This window comes from Geotrypetes seraphini, chromosome 5, assembly GCF_902459505.1.
Source record: "Geotrypetes seraphini chromosome 5, aGeoSer1.1, whole genome shotgun sequence".
Classification (NCBI taxonomy): domain Eukaryota; kingdom Metazoa; phylum Chordata; class Amphibia; order Gymnophiona; family Dermophiidae; genus Geotrypetes; species Geotrypetes seraphini.
This window is the reverse complement of record NC_047088.1, coordinates 47,956,555-47,972,322: the sequence shown is the minus strand read 5'-3', so window position 1 is coordinate 47,972,322 and position 15,768 is coordinate 47,956,555. Positions and strand designations below refer to the sequence as shown.

General features: G+C 39.3%; 1 protein-coding gene across 2 annotated transcripts in view; it reads right to left on the bottom strand.

Annotated features, from left to right (window-relative positions):
• The window catches only part of LOC117361374 (sodium- and chloride-dependent neutral and basic amino acid transporter B(0+)-like), a 284,301-nt gene that overhangs the window by 171,248 nt on the left and 97,285 nt on the right, over positions 1 to 15,768 (bottom strand). For both annotated transcript variants that reach the window (XM_033946600.1, XM_033946601.1), the window contains exons 7-8: positions 10,673 to 10,805; positions 2,840 to 2,972 (exon numbers count right to left, since the gene is read on the bottom strand). In XM_033946600.1, coding sequence (XP_033802491.1) covers positions 2,840 to 2,972; positions 10,673 to 10,805 — 266 coding nt within the window. The remainder of the gene's footprint in view (positions 1 to 2,839; positions 2,973 to 10,672; positions 10,806 to 15,768) is intronic.

Below are 15,768 nucleotides of genomic sequence, written 5' to 3'. Positions count from 1 at the left end.
TATCCGCTTTAGGCAGCACTGCACCAGCCAGATATTGAAGACGATGTTGGCCATATAACGCGCACTCCAGTGAGAGCCAAGCAGGGGGATCATCACGACTAGCACCGTGGTAACCCACTGTCCACTGTCTCATAATAAACGAATGATGATACTGCAGGAAACAGGGAAAATTTACCCCACCTGAGGAGCGAGGCACCTTCAACCTAGTTAAGGCAATGCGAGGTTGTTTAGAGTTCCATAGAAATTTTGTAAGGAGGGAGTCGATCTGTTTGTAATAGTAAGCCGGTAGGTGAAATGGCAACATATACAGAATGTAATTTATCTTGGGAGCAAGCATCATCTTAATGGTCTCAAGTCTACCCCACCAAGTTAATGACAAGGGAGACCATTTGTTAACATACGCCTTAATTGTATCCAGCAAATATTCACCGTTGAGCTGAATAGTTTCAGCAATGGTGGGTCCAAAGAAAACCCCTAAATATTTCATAGAAGTAGCTGACCATTTGACTCCATGGTAGGAGACTTCAAATTCCGCTGCAGGGCAATTAATAGGCATCACCTCCGTTTTGCCGGTATTCAGTTTATAACCCGAAACAGCTGCATATGCCTTAATAGTGGAAAGTAGGTGTGGAAATGAAGAAGGCGTGATATAAAGCAGGATATCATCTGCATATGCCGACACTTAAGTTCCTGATCCTGGAATTTAAAGCCAATGATGTTGGGGTTGGTACGTATCCGCTGAATCAATGGTTCCAACGCCAGATTAAAGAGCAATGGCGAGAGAGGGCAACCTTGCCTAGTGCCCCTGATGAGGTGAAAGGCAGATGAAAGAGAGTCATTGATGAATGTTCTGGTGGTGGGCTTAGAGTAAAGAACCTGAAGTTTGGTAATGAAAGCCTCGGAAAAACCATACCAGCGTAGAGTGTGAAAGAGGAAAGGCCATTCGATCCAATAGAAGGCCTTCTCAGCATCTAGACCCACTGTCAGGATCTCCTGCTGTTGATGGGGTGCCTGAGCAATGACATGAGAGAATGTTCGTGTATTAGCACAGGAATATCGACCATTGATAAAGCCACTTTGATCCGATGATATAAGTTTGATAATAACAGCTTGTAGACAAGTAGAAAGCAACTTAGCATAGATCTTCGCATCGCCATCGAGTCTGTTGAATAAGCAGTTGAAAGAAGATCAAAGAGCCCTGGAGGATGAGATCAAATCCCTGGAATTACAACACCAGCATACTCCTTCTGATATCTCTCTGTTACTTCGCCTCAATAAGGCGCGTTTCCAATACAATGCTATCTTGAGTCACAGGGGGTCTCATACTTCAGCAATCGGCATCTTACTTTGCTGAGAATAACAAATGTGGTCATCTCTTGGATAATTATCTTAAATGTCGTAGTGAAAAGTCATTTATCGCTGCCATTAAGTTTGATTCGAACGAGGAAGTAACTGAGCCATCTGCAATATCCCAGGCCTTCATGGATTTTTATCAGAAGCTCTACACCTCTGAGTCTTGCTGTCCGCAGTTGACCACGACTTTCCTGCAGGATATTCCACATGCACAGATTGATTCGGCGGATAACAATTTCTTAGATGAACCGATAACCATCTCTGAGCTATCCCTGGTCATTCGCTCTATGGCTCTTAAGAAAACTCCAGGACCTGATGGGTTGACGGTCGAGTATTATAGGGAATTCCAGGATGTCCTTGCCCCTTTCTTGCTATCGGGTTCCTTCACAGAAGCAACCATCATCGTACTACCAAACCGGATAAGGATAAACGCTACATCCCCAATTATCGCCGGCAGAGGCAGTTAGCAGCGTCTTCGATGGCGAGACCAGATCAGGCTTGTGCCTCTTGCCTACTTTTTTGTCCGACATCGGTACAGAGTAGAGTAGAAGTAGTTAGATATAATTGCTCCACTATACTTCAATAGGGTTTATATATGTTCCGTGGTAATGAAAAGCTCGATTCGAGAAAGCAGTTTGCTAAGTAAGAGGGAGATTGCGGGAGCTCAGAGTTCAGACCACCATCTCCTGTGGGCTCAGCAGTGCCCCCCCCACCCCCCCTTGTTCAGCAATTTTAAATTCAATCCACACTCCAGCATGATCAGACAAAATGATTGGATCTATGGAGGCTTGTGTCACCTGCTGGACTATTTGATTTGAGACGAAAATATAATCTATTCTTGAAAAAGATTTATGAACATGCGAACAGAAAGAAAATTCTTGATCATTAAAATGAAGTATCCGCCATACATCTTTCAAATATCAAGATTTTAAAAAGGGATATAAAAGATACAAAAATATATCAAAGCTGCCTCTTTTAAAGGCAAGCAAGCAGTTGCACATTTCATAAGGTTTTTGTTGTATATCTGCTGTATGTCTGAATCCACCCCTTTCCCAAGATAGCTGCAGAGCTAAGGAATATCAAGACATTAATTTTCATCAGTCCTATATAAGAAAATTGATTTTGTATTTCTGCTTTCCCCAGGTAGAGCTAGTCTCAGTTAGGGCGCTGGTCTTTCACCAGAGGGCCACCGCATGAGCGGACTGCTGGGCACGATGGACCACTGGTCTGATCCAGCGGCGGCAATTCTTATGTTCTTAACAAATATGTTTAAATTCTAACAGGTTATAATTTGTCTAAATTTATAATAGTAAATGCAGCAGTTTGCTATACTTCAAATATTTACAAACATGTGAAGAAACATTTTCTGTCATACTTTTCAAATTAAATCATAAATAAAGCCATATATATACTGTGTGTATATATATATATATATATAAAATCATTATTATTTTATTGGGTGGGGGAAGGGTTCCCCTCCAGATACCTTTCCAGATGATTTTATTCCTTTAACCAATGATAATATAACCAGTATCCATGCCAGGAGGAGACAAAGAACTAGGTACCAAACCATTTTACCAGTATCACCAATACCACTGGATCGACGGAGAGTTACTTTACTGGAAAAAAAAGACACACATGCAAGCATTTATGAATATAGAGTACCTCTACTTAATTTGGACTAGCTGTTAGAATGGACAGTAGCAGCATGCATTTATTTACAGAAATAGGCTCTCATTTACTAAGCTGCAATAGAGGTTTCTACCATGGCCTGGGGCGCTAAATGCTCCAATGCTCTAGGAATTCTCTGTGTCAGAGCAGCATTGTAGTATTTAGCGCTCTGGGCCACAGTAGAAACTTCTACTGTGGCTTCATAAAAGTGAGTGTGTGTGTGTGTGGGGGGGGAGGATATTGCAACAAATACCTACAACTCCATTTTTGGAGTCCATTTACTAGACTGGTGGCTCTCAAATCTGCCTTGGTGGACCATCAGCCAGCTGGGTTTTCAGGATATCCCTAATGAATATGGATGAGAGAGATTTGGCGATGACAGGTATGCTAATTTGTTTCGTACATATTCGTTAGGTACATTCTGAAAACCTGATTGACTGGTGGTCCCCCAGGGCTAGTTTGAGAACTAATATACTAAATCACATGAAAAATGTGTATTAATGCAGATTTTGAACATTATTATGACACATTTAGGGGCCTACTTACTAAGCTTTTTCTGAGAAGATGGAACTATTTCTATGGCATTTAGTTGAAATAAAGCTTCTATTTCCTGAAGAAGTGACGTCTGTTGAGATGTGAAAGAATACTCTCTTAGAGGGTGGTTTGAGGGAATGGCTATGAGAGTAACCCTATTTGATGACTTTGAGGACTCAAAAGTCCATAGTGATGAGAGTCCAGCGTCAATGATACAATTGAAGTCGACCTCTGATGGGTTGGAGAAGAGGTTGAGAAGGAGAGGTTTTGGCCATGCTCTCTAGAAGCGCACGTAAAAAAGACTGAGTAGGCTTTTGAGGAGCCGAAGGCTGCGTCTCTTGAAGTCTCTGTTGCTTTTGTCTCCCCTGGCTGAAGGGAGATATGACTGAAGTCTACAAAATCTTGAGTAGAGTAGAACGAGTACAAGTGGATCGATTTTTCACTCTGTCAAAAATTACAAAGACTAGGGGAGACTTGATGAAACTGCAGGGAAATTCTTTTTAAACCAATAGGAGGAAATATTTTTTTAACTTAAGCTCTGGAATGCATTGCCAGAGGTTGTGATAAAAGCAAATAGCCTGGTTGGTTTTAAGAAAGGCTTTGACAAATTCCTGGAGGAAAAGTCTATAGTAGGGGTATGGAACTCTGGTCCTCGAGAGCCATATTCCAGTCGGGTTTTCAGGATTTCCCCAATGAATATGCATTGAAAGCAGTGCATGCAAATAGATCTCATGCATATTCATTGGGGAAATCCTGAAATCCTGACTGGTATACGGCTCTCGAGGACCGGAGTTCTCTACCTCTGGTCTATAGTCTGTTATTTAGACATGGGGGGAGCCTCTGCTTGCCTTGGATCAGTCAAATAAATGAAAGGAGCAAAAAAATCTCTCAAAAAATGAGAGCAGAGTGATCAAATGCCAGTGACAAACATTAAACAAGAACACTCTAACGAATACTCAAGTCTGAACAAAACTCTACAACTGATAGTGAATCAAAGTGCTCAGAGATATGGAGATGATAACAGGGCGAACCCAACACTACCACCTCACCGCCCAATCATCGCTTGAATTCAAAGCACCAGCTGTAAAGAGTAATTTAATATGCACAATTGCTTTGGGTGCACAAGGCTACTAGTTTTATATAAAATAACAAATATAATATACGGTCCGAAACAGCAAACTTATCTGGAGCTTGCGGGTTCAAGGATGAGAACTGAACCACGACTGTTTTTGGACAATGCCAACTTTATACAAAAATGGAATGCAGTCCTTAACAAATGTTCTTATGATCTAATGTTGTTAATCATAGAAACAACTAAACTGGAATTAGACCAATATAAAGTTGATGCACATTCACATGAAGATTATCTTAAAAGTATCACACAAGAAGATACATATGCAGCTCAATTCCAAGATTTAACAAAAAAACTTGAGGAGTTCAAAACAGAGTTGAGAGGTCCCAAGATAAAAAAATTACATAGGGATGAGATGGATTATCAGCGTGGATATGTTTACAGCTGGATGGACAAATCACAACGCAAAACCATCAAACGTCCTACCTACGCTCAAACCACCAGTGAATCTTCTGAAGAAGATCCACAACAAGCTGCCAAAAGTGTCACCATTTCTACAGGCAATGCTGTAATTCCACAAAAAAAGACTTTTTTTTAGTAAGCAACCCCAGAGTGGGCAATCTGAGACCCACCAGACACAAAAATCCAAAATCTTGAAACAGTCTAATGTGTTTAATTTATCTAGTTGGGTTCTTACTAACACAGAAATTGATGTGCTTAATAACGGGTTATCGTTTGTACCCACTTCAAAATACAATCCCTTGGACACACGTATTTGTTTACACAAGTTTATACGTAAACTGAGATTGAAGCACTTCTTTCAAGATGTCAACGCTAATTGTGCTAAGCAAGCCCCTAGGGTGATATGAATTTTGTTACTCAAGCTTCCTCTAATAATCAAGTGAGTCTCACATCTAAAAGACTTAAATCCATGTGGAACCCTCCAGGCTCCATTGACCCTCACATACAAGTTTTCCAACAGCTGGTAGAAAAGGACATTAATGTTTTGGAGTCTCAGAATTTAGTCACTAAGGACAATTTAACCCGCTGCCAAAGGGCAGCTTTGGAATCGTTGTCATCTGATATGAATATAGTTATTCGCCCTGCTGATAAAGGGGGAGGCATCTTAATTTTAGATGCCTCCTCCTATATCAAAGAAGTGCATCACCAACTCTCTGATGATACTTATTAACAACTGATTCAAGATGATCCTACTGAAGAATTGGCTGAAGGCATATCGTATATATTACTTCAAGCTTTGGAATTAGGTATTATAACTGAGGGGGAATATAAGTTTTTGAAATGCCTCTGTCCGGTAATTCCAGTTATATACTTTGTTCCAAAAATTCATAAGTCTTTGGTGGATCCTCCAGGACGCCCCCTAGTGTTGGAACCATTATCAGAATACCTTGATTTACAGCTAAAGGATCTAGTTCCTTTGATTTCATCTTATATTAAGGACACCGGAGTTATGATTACTTTTCTGGACACTTTCATGAATGTTCCATCTCATGCTATATTGGTATCGTTTGACATCACAGCTTTATATACCAATATCCCACAGGATGCAGCTGTTAATTTTATCAGGAAACAGTTACAGAAAATGGATTTACCATCTCAGCGTATTGATTTTTTGGTCACCATAGTACAGGTGGCTCTATACAAGAATTACTTTCAATTTGATAAATCTTTTTATTTACAAGTTAAGGGTACCACGATGGGTTCCAAAATGGCTCCTACAGTTGCATGTTTATACATATCATCTTTTGAAGAAGAGTACCTTTATCCAGCTGAGTGTTTTTCCAACTTCCTTTTATGGAAACGGTACATCAATAACATCTTTGCAGTGTGGTTGGGCACAGCAACTGAGTTATCAGCGTTTGTGACTTGGTTAAACTAGGGTGATCCCAATTTATTTTTCACAGCTAATTCCAGCAATTACAGTTTACCTTTTTTGAATATCAACATAACTTTGAGTGAGGGCAGTTTCCATACAACCATCTATAGAAAACCCACTGACAGAAATAATTTGCTACAATATCATAGCCATCAACCAAGGCATTTACAGGATAACATCCCCACTGGACAATTTTTAAGGCTATGTCGCCTGTGTTCTTCTCATACTGATTTTGTTCATAAAGCAGGGGATATGTGGGACCATTTTAAAGCAATAGAGTATCCGGATAAAGTTATTAACAGGGCATATAAAAGAGCTTATTATGTCCAACGTGATGTTCTCTTTACTGCTAATACCAATGTTTCTAGTGAGGTCTCTGCAGTGTGTGTAGTCCCGTACTCCCATTATGCATTTAAAATCAAACACATCATTCAGTCTCACTGGCATATTTTACAATATCATGACACCTTTCAAAAGCCCCCTAGATTTGCGTACTAAAAGGGTCGTAATTTAAAACAACTAACTAGATCTCAGTTCACGTCAGGTACTCTACCTAGCGTTGCCCTTATGGGGGTTCATTCTCCATGTTCTTCGTGTAACGTATGCCAGTACACGGTCTCTTTACATGATATGTCATTGCCTGCATGGGTGTATCGTCGGAAATCGATAACATCTACCAACTGCGGCACTAGCGGTGTTGTCTATGTGATCCAGTGTCCGTGCAAATTGTTATACATAGGTCACATGGTTAGGAACATCTGAGTATGTATTAGAAAACACGTTTCCAGGATTACTACCCAAGTCCTGAAAGCCCCCCCTTACTCAACATTGGTTACAGGCTAATCATCATGTGTCTACATTATGGTACTCCATCTTGGATACCCCCAGATTACCCCGAGGTGGTAATTTGAAAGCGAGGCTCTAAGCACAAGAACAGCGCTGGATCTTCCAGTTAGATACAGTGCACCCCAAAGGCCTCAATAATGAAACTGAGTGGCGTGCCTTTTTATAAAATGTTTTATGATGCTGCAGATCAAATATACGGGTTTTTGATCTTCACTCAGTTGTTAATTTGTTCACTTCTCTACAATACTCATCTACAGGTTGAGTAACTTTTGGCGTCATTAGTACTGATGCAATAGTCCTTTAAATTCTCCTACGATGTCAGTGTAGCAGCTGACACGCTGTGAGGAGACAGTCGTATTAAGAGCTGTTACTTTTGAAAGTTGCTTGGTTGACAGAAATGCGTTAGATATGTGGTAAGTCCTGCCTGTGGCTGGTTACTTTTTTCTATATCTAAATTAGTTCAGTTTTAAACTATAAATAAGAATAAAGTGAAAATTTTCGTAATCTGTTTTTTGTATTTTTAGAGTTACATCTCGCCCACACGGTTTAAGTAGCCCTGTAAATTCTCTCTTGGTTCCCTGAGGCAGGAGCGAAATGTGTCTGTGTCATGTCGTAACCCACAAGCTCCAGATAAGTTTGCTGTTTTGGACTGTATAATATATTTGTTAATTTAATATAAAACTAGTAGCCTTGTGCACCCGAAGCAATTGTGCATATTAAATTACTCTTTACAGCTGGTGCTTTGAATTCAAGCGATGATTGGGTAGTGTTGGGTTCGCCCTGTTATCATCTTCATATCTCTGAGCACTTTGATTCACTATCAGTTGTAGAGTTTTGTTCAGACTTGAGTATTCGTTACAGAGTGTTCTTGTTTAATGTTTGCCCTGGATCAGTAGCATGGAATATTGCTATTCTTTGGGTTTTTGCCAGGTATTAGTGACCTGGATTGGCTACTGTGAGAATAGGCTACTGGGCTTGATGGACCATTGGTCTGACCCAGTAAGGCTATTCTTATGCTCTGTGGTGGAGGCTTGGAAGAAAAGGATGTTGCAGGATACCGTCTCTTATATGAATAAGAAGCAAGTTTTGCAGCAGGCTTAGATGGCTGACTCTTAGTCTTAGATCTGTTTAAAGAGTTCCAATTCTGCTCATGCTGAGTAAACTTTTGAGTAGCAGCCTCTATCCTGTCACCAAAGAGTTCTTCACCGAAACATGGTATGTTAGCTAAGTGATCTTGAAGATTAATATCCATGTTGAAAAATCACAGCCATACAAGATGCCTCATAGCAACAGACATAAAAGATGCTCTGGATGACATTTCAATTGCATCAAATGCCATATATTTTCATGTATGAACTAGACTGTGTGTATTCTGTTGAAAATCTGCATGATGATCTGAGGGAATATGCGCTCAAAATCAGCCAACTTATTTACAAGATGTTTAAGGTAAAAAAAAAACCCATATAGAAGTTGTAATTAAGTACTCTACTGGCCAACATAGAGTTTTGGTAAAGACAGTGAATAAATTTATCCATGGTACGACCTTTACATCCTGGTGGTGCAGAAGTATAAACCTTGGAGTTGGAGGATTTTTTAAGGGTCGATTCCACAAGCAATAATTGATGTATTTGCAGCCAGGACAAGATATTATTCTGTAGAGTGAATCAATCTTTCTTGGACTATAGTAACAGAAAAAAGAGTCTCCCAGTTCTTAAATAGTGCCTCTTTGAGGAGACTGTGTAAAGGTAACTTAAGAAGCTCTCTAGGAGGCTCGTTGTACTCTAAAGCATCAAGGAGCTCTGCTCTGGGCTTAGTGTCAGCTTCTAATTTGACAGGGAGAGCCTTACCCAACTGTCTAATATACTTAGTAAAAGAAAGGAAGAGATGGATCTGAAGGTATACCATATGATTCAGGAGCAGATAATGTAGACTCACATTCTGTGTCAGTATGGTGATACGAGATATCAGAATCAACTTCGTGAACTCCAGGTGACTCTAAAAGATGAAGATTTTGGAGGAGACCGGTGAGGATGGCGAGAAGACCTTCCTCAATATTGTCATTACCTATCCGATTAAGATGATGAGGAAGAACAATTCAAAGATCTTTTGTACCTGGAAGTATGAGATTGATGTGATTGGGAATGGCGATGCTTCGATGAAGAGTGTTGAATGCTGCAATGAAGAGGATTGATGCCTCAATGGAGAACGTTGATGTCTACTGGAAGAGCGCAGACAGGAAGTAGATTGATGTCTCAATGTAGATCTGGAACTGGTACCATGAGTCTTCGGAGTGCTATGCTTAGGCTGGGCTGGTACCGAGGGAGTTGATGTAAGCACTGGTGTTGAGTGCAATTTGAACTTGTCACCGGGCTCCCTTCAGAAAAACTCATTTTGTTCTCTGAAGATTTACATCAGTACCCGTGGCTCAATGGCCGGTACCATCAGTGTGACAGGGTGTCGAGGGGTGGGTGACTTCAATGAGGATGCATGGCTTGAAGGAGACACAGCCTGCACTGAAGGAGAGCAATGGATATGACCAATGTTCCCTCTAAACTGTGTGTGGAGAGAAACGGAGAGAGGAGACAAAGAGCACCCCAAAGTTAAGAGCTGAGGAGACAATGAGGAGTAGCCTAATGGTTAGTTCACTAGGCTAAGAACTTGAGGAGCTAGGATCAATTCCCATTGCTGCGCATTGTCATCCTGAGCAAGTCACTTAATCCTCCATTTCCCCAGGTACTGAACTTAGATTGTGAGCCCACACTATAGAAGAAAAGTGCTTTATGTAGTATATATAAACCACTTTGATTGTACTCATAGAAAGGTGATATAGCAAGTCCATGACCTCCAACAGGGTAGAAGACAGTGATTTTTACAGAAATAGAGAATGTGTGAGAATCCGACAACTACATTCCTGCCAGTAACGAGTGATACTTCAATACTGTATTTTCAGTCTGTAGAGACAGGCAACATAACTACAAATTTACACAGCTTGTCTGTTTCTCACCACTGAAAATGTGATATTGAAACAGCGCCATCCACTAGCCCAAAAGTAAGAGGAGGACTTCCACACAGCTTAGAAAGAACATTGGGTTCCTGCCCAGTTAAACCCCACTCACTATTTATGAATTTGCACTGATCTCATGATGAGAGCTAAGCTTTGAAACCTAGAAAGAAATGTAAAAATGTTCCCTTCAACTTGTTTGTTAAATTTTATTTTATACACATAACTAGATATAAGTCTAGACTCCAAAGGTTACTATATATATTTAAATGATATATATAAGGCCTTATGCACTTACTCCCAGTATTGATAGCTTGGGGCGTCCACTTGCAGATTGATTATACTGTTTGGGACACAAGTTAGATTATTTTCTTTCACCCATGTCAAGTTCACTATGGTGACAGTACTTCCTGAAGTTATATTGCAGATAGCTATAGAAAAAGGACATATTAAGAATATTCATTTGTGAACAAATGCATTTCATTAATGTTTTTAAATTATGAAACTAACATTGGAACAAACCTACTTCAAAATACAAAAAAATATTTCTGCACATTAGATTTGTTGTGCATGATATTATTAGAGTTTAGAATATCACATTGATTTTAATAGTTTGGACTCTCTCCCACCAAGAAAGATATAAAGGATTCCATTGCTCACACATTTCTGTTACCTTTTGTAATAAAAATTTTTCATTCACATTCATTGTTTCATCCAGTGTGTTTTTTATCCAAATGCCTAAATATTTTATGCCATCTTCTTTCCATAGAAAGGAACATTTTTCAAATAATCCTTTTGTGCTAAGGTGGATACATGTGGAATTGAGCATGGGAAATAATACCCTGGCACTATTCATTGTGTATGCCCCTAATTCAAACCAAATTGAATTTTTCAAAACGTTACAACGATTGATACTCCCACTGGCTGCTTCTAATAAAGTAGTGGCTAGAGATTTTAATGCTGTTATGGATCGATTGATGGGAAAAAACCTAGTAAATTTATGAAATCATTAGGATTAGATAATTTTGTGCAATCTTGTGATTTGAAAGATATATAGCGGATACTTCATTTTAATGATCGGGAATTTTCATTTTGCTCACATGTTCATAAATCTTTTTCATGAATAGATTATATTTTTGTCTCAAATCAATTAGTTCAGCAGGTGACACATGCCTCTATAGATCCTATTATTTTGTCTGATCATGGTGGTGTGTGGATTGAATTTAAACTTGCTGAACAGGAAAATAGTAGATCTGTATGGAGATTTGATAATATATTGATTGCCGATTCAAAGTTCCTTGAAGAATTTCAGTTAAAAATGAATGAATTCTTTCAAATTAATACATCAGAATAAATTTCCATGGAAATAATATGTGATGCCTTTAAAGCTTCCATGATAGGTAATATTATTTCATATTCTGCATATATTAGAAAACAACTTTAAAAACAATTTTCTACTTTGGAAAAAGAAATTAAGAATCTGGAGCCTAAATTGATTGAAAAATGGGAACAAAGTACTCTGCAGGCTCTTTTAAAAGCAAAAGGTAAATATAATGAAATATCTTCAAAGTTGGTAAGGAAAGATTTGTTTTCCCAGCAGATTCTGTATTATGGAATTTCAAATAAGGCAGGAAGATTATTGGCAAACTATATTAAAGCAAAGAAAAGAAGAACAAAAATTATTGCAATTAAAGATGTGAAAGGTTATACACATACTCAAATTGGAAATATTTTAAGTCAATTTCTAAATTTTTATAAAGATTTATACTCTTCTGAGCCTTATGATGATAGGGAAAAAGATGGATTAGAATTTTTGAAGTTAATTAGTGGACCAAAAATTCCTGATCATATAAAAAAAAGTTTAGAAGAGCCTATATCATTAAAAGAATTGGAAATAGCATTGAAGTCTCTTAGAGTTGGATCCACTCCAGGTGGTGATGGGTTTATGGTAGAGTTTTATAAATCATTTCAAATTACCCTATTGCTTCATTTATTAAATTTATATCAGACTCAACTAACTAAGGGCTGCATTACAGGTACTATGGCAGAATCATTAACTATAGTTTTGCCAAAGCCAAATAAAGATCCCACTTTGGTTTCAAATTACAGGCCTATTTCACTAATCAATGTAGATGGAAAACTTTTAGCTAAGACATTGGCTTTACATTTAGTTAAGGCTCTCCCTTTTATTATTGATATGCACCAAACTGCATATGTTGCTAAGACACACTCATCTAATAACACCAGATTGGCTTTTCATATGTTGAATTTAACAAGAGCCATGAATGATCTGGCTTTTTCTGTGTCCTTGAATGCAGAAAAGGCCTTTGATCGGGTGGAATGGACCTTCATGTATTAATCTATGGAATGGTTTGGCATAGGTTCAGGATTTATATAAATGATTCAAACGTTGTATAGCTCCCCTGCTGCTAGATTGTATATTAAGAATAATTTCTCTGAACATTTTAGTTTGCAGAGCAGGGTTAGACAAAGCTGTCCCTTATCTCCTTTTCTTTTTGATATTGTATTAGAACCCTTGTTATTAGCTATTCAGCATATGAAGGAGATACAGGGTATTCCTTATTCAGATCAGGAATATAAGGTCTCTGCATATGCAGATGATACACTGCTTCATTTGAGAAATCCAGAAACAACCATTCCATGCTTACTTGAATTGATTGAGAAATTTGGAAAATTTTCAGGATATAAGATAAACTTGGGTAAATCAGAAGTTCTTCCACTAAATGTGCATTGTACAAAAGGTTTGTTTGATTCATTTCCTTTTGTATGGAAGGAGGATGGATTAAAATATTTAGGAATTTGGATAAAAAATACGCTGGAAGACACAATGAAAGAGAATGAAAAATCTTTATTACAGAAGGTAACAGAAATGTGTGAGCAATGGAATCCTTTACATCTTTCTTGGTGGGGGAGAATCCAAACTATTAAAATGATGATATTGCCTGTGGTTTGTTATCAAATGGGTATGTTACCAGTTTTTTTAAGGGGTCCTTTTATAAAAAGTTAAACAGTATTCTTATAAAATTTATTTGGCTAGGTAAAACTCCTAGAATCGCTTTAGTATCTTTACAAAAACCAATTACAGAGGGTGGGGTAAATTTTCACAATTATTATAGGTATCATCAAGCCTATATTTTGCGCCAGGTTATGTATTGGGTCCTCCCAGAGCTCATTGATAATAACCCAGACTAGTTATGGTTGGAATGGCGACTCACGTTTCCTCTGCATTTATGTCATGTTCTCAGTATCAAAATGCCTAGACTGTATAATGAAAGCAGAATATTAATGGGTACATGGAAAACCTTGCGCTATGTTAGTAATTTAACACCTGTTCCTATACATAAATCAACAAATCAGACTATATGGCTGAACTCCAAGATTCAAATTAGCGAATTTAAGGTCATCTGGACAGTGGCGTACCAGTCACATAACAAAATATGATTTTACAAAAATAATTCCCTGCAATCAAGCCTGCAAGGATTACTAGACTTCTTTCAGCAGCTCCCCTCCCTCCCTCCCCATTACCTTCGTGGCCAATTCAAAATGATCTACCAACAATAAAATTTTAAAAACACAAAGCACATTGTACGCAGAGAAAATGTTAATTATCATTTATATTCTGCGGGTTTTCAAAGAGGTCAAGGCAGATGACTTTATGCAATGTCATCTCAGTAACAACTATACAAAAATAGACAAATATACCCCCTCCCTTTTTATTAAACCATGATAACGTTTTTTAGCACAGAGAGCTGAGCTGAATGCCCCACGCTGCTCTCGACGCTCCCTGTGCTAAAAACTGCTATTGCAGTTTAGTAAAAGGGGCCCATAGTGCAAAATATAGACAGCATATATAAATTCTCAAAACGAACACATTTTGATCACTAAATTGAAAATAAAATCATTTTTCCTACCTTTGTTTGGTAATTTCATTAGTCTCTGGTTGCACTTTATTCTTCTGACTGTGCATCCAATATTTCTTCCCTTCTTTCAGCCTCCTGTATGCTTCCTCTTCTCCAGACTTCATTCCCTCCCCCAACTTTTTCTTTGTTTCATCTTGTCCCCTTCTTTCTTTCTCTCTCCATGCCCCCTTTCTTTCTGTATGTCTGTCTTTCTCTCTCTCTCCATGCCCCATTTCTTTCTTTCACCCTGCCCCCTTCTTTCTTTCTCTCTCCATGCCCCCCTTTCTTTCTCTCTCTTTCCCCATGCCCCATTTTTTTCTTTCTTTCACCCTGCCCCCTTTCTTTCTTTCTGGCTCCCTGTCCCCCCCCCCCTTGCTTTCTTTCTGGCTCCCTGGCTCACCCCCCACCCCTTTCTTTCTTTCTCCCTTTCTTCCCCTATGCCACCGCCGCTACCACCACCATGCTGCCACCACCGCCGGGGAAAGGCTGCCACTGGCCATCGGAAACAGGCCGGCGCCGAATTCGCCCTCCTTCTTTTCCCGCGGGCCGACCAACTCTGGCTGCCTGACGTCAATTCTAACGTCAGAGAGGAAGTTCCGGGCCAGCCAGGCAGCGATTGGCTGGCCCAGAACGTCCTCTCCGACATCAGAATTGACGTCGGACGGCTAGAGTTGCTCGGCTCGGGGAAGAGAAGCAGCAGGGAGGGAGAATTCGGCGCCGGCTTCTTTCTTTTGACGGCAATGGCAGCCTTTCACCGGCGGCAGCCTATTGCTCGGTAAGTGGCCAGCTGAACACCCCCTCGGGCCTTGCACCTGGGGCGGACCGCCCCCCCCGCCCCCCGCCTTGGTACGCCACTGCATCTGGAAGCATTGGATGATTGCAGGGCTACGTATTTTGGATGATGTTATTTCTAATGATAAACTGCTTGATTTTTCACAGTTGCAACATAAATATGGTCTTAATAAATTACAAAGCTTCAGATGGTTGCAACTGAAGCAGGCCATTCAGGCGGGGTTCCCTGAATGGAAAAATCTTAACAATCAATATAGTTTGGAATTTTTATGCTTTCAGGTGGACTTCCTGGGAAACCAGGCTGCACAGTGGTATAAATTGATAAACGGATAAGTAAAAAAGAAGCCTAAAAATGGTCTTAGAGATATTTGGAGCATTGAGATTAAGCATCAAATTTCTGCATCTCAATGGCCACAAATTTGGTCTTGGAGGATGAGATCTACAGTGTCCACATCTACGAGACAAACTTGTTTTTTACTTCTACATAGAGCTTTTTGGACCCCAGTTAGATTACAAAAGTTGTATAGCTCTAAGTCTAATAGATGCTGGCATTGTAATCTCGAAGTAGGGACTCTAGATCATTTATTATTCTATTGTCCGTTTATTTTAGCCTTTTGGAAATCAATTTGGGGACAAATAAATTGTCTATTGGAGAATCCTGTGAAACTATCGTATGATACAG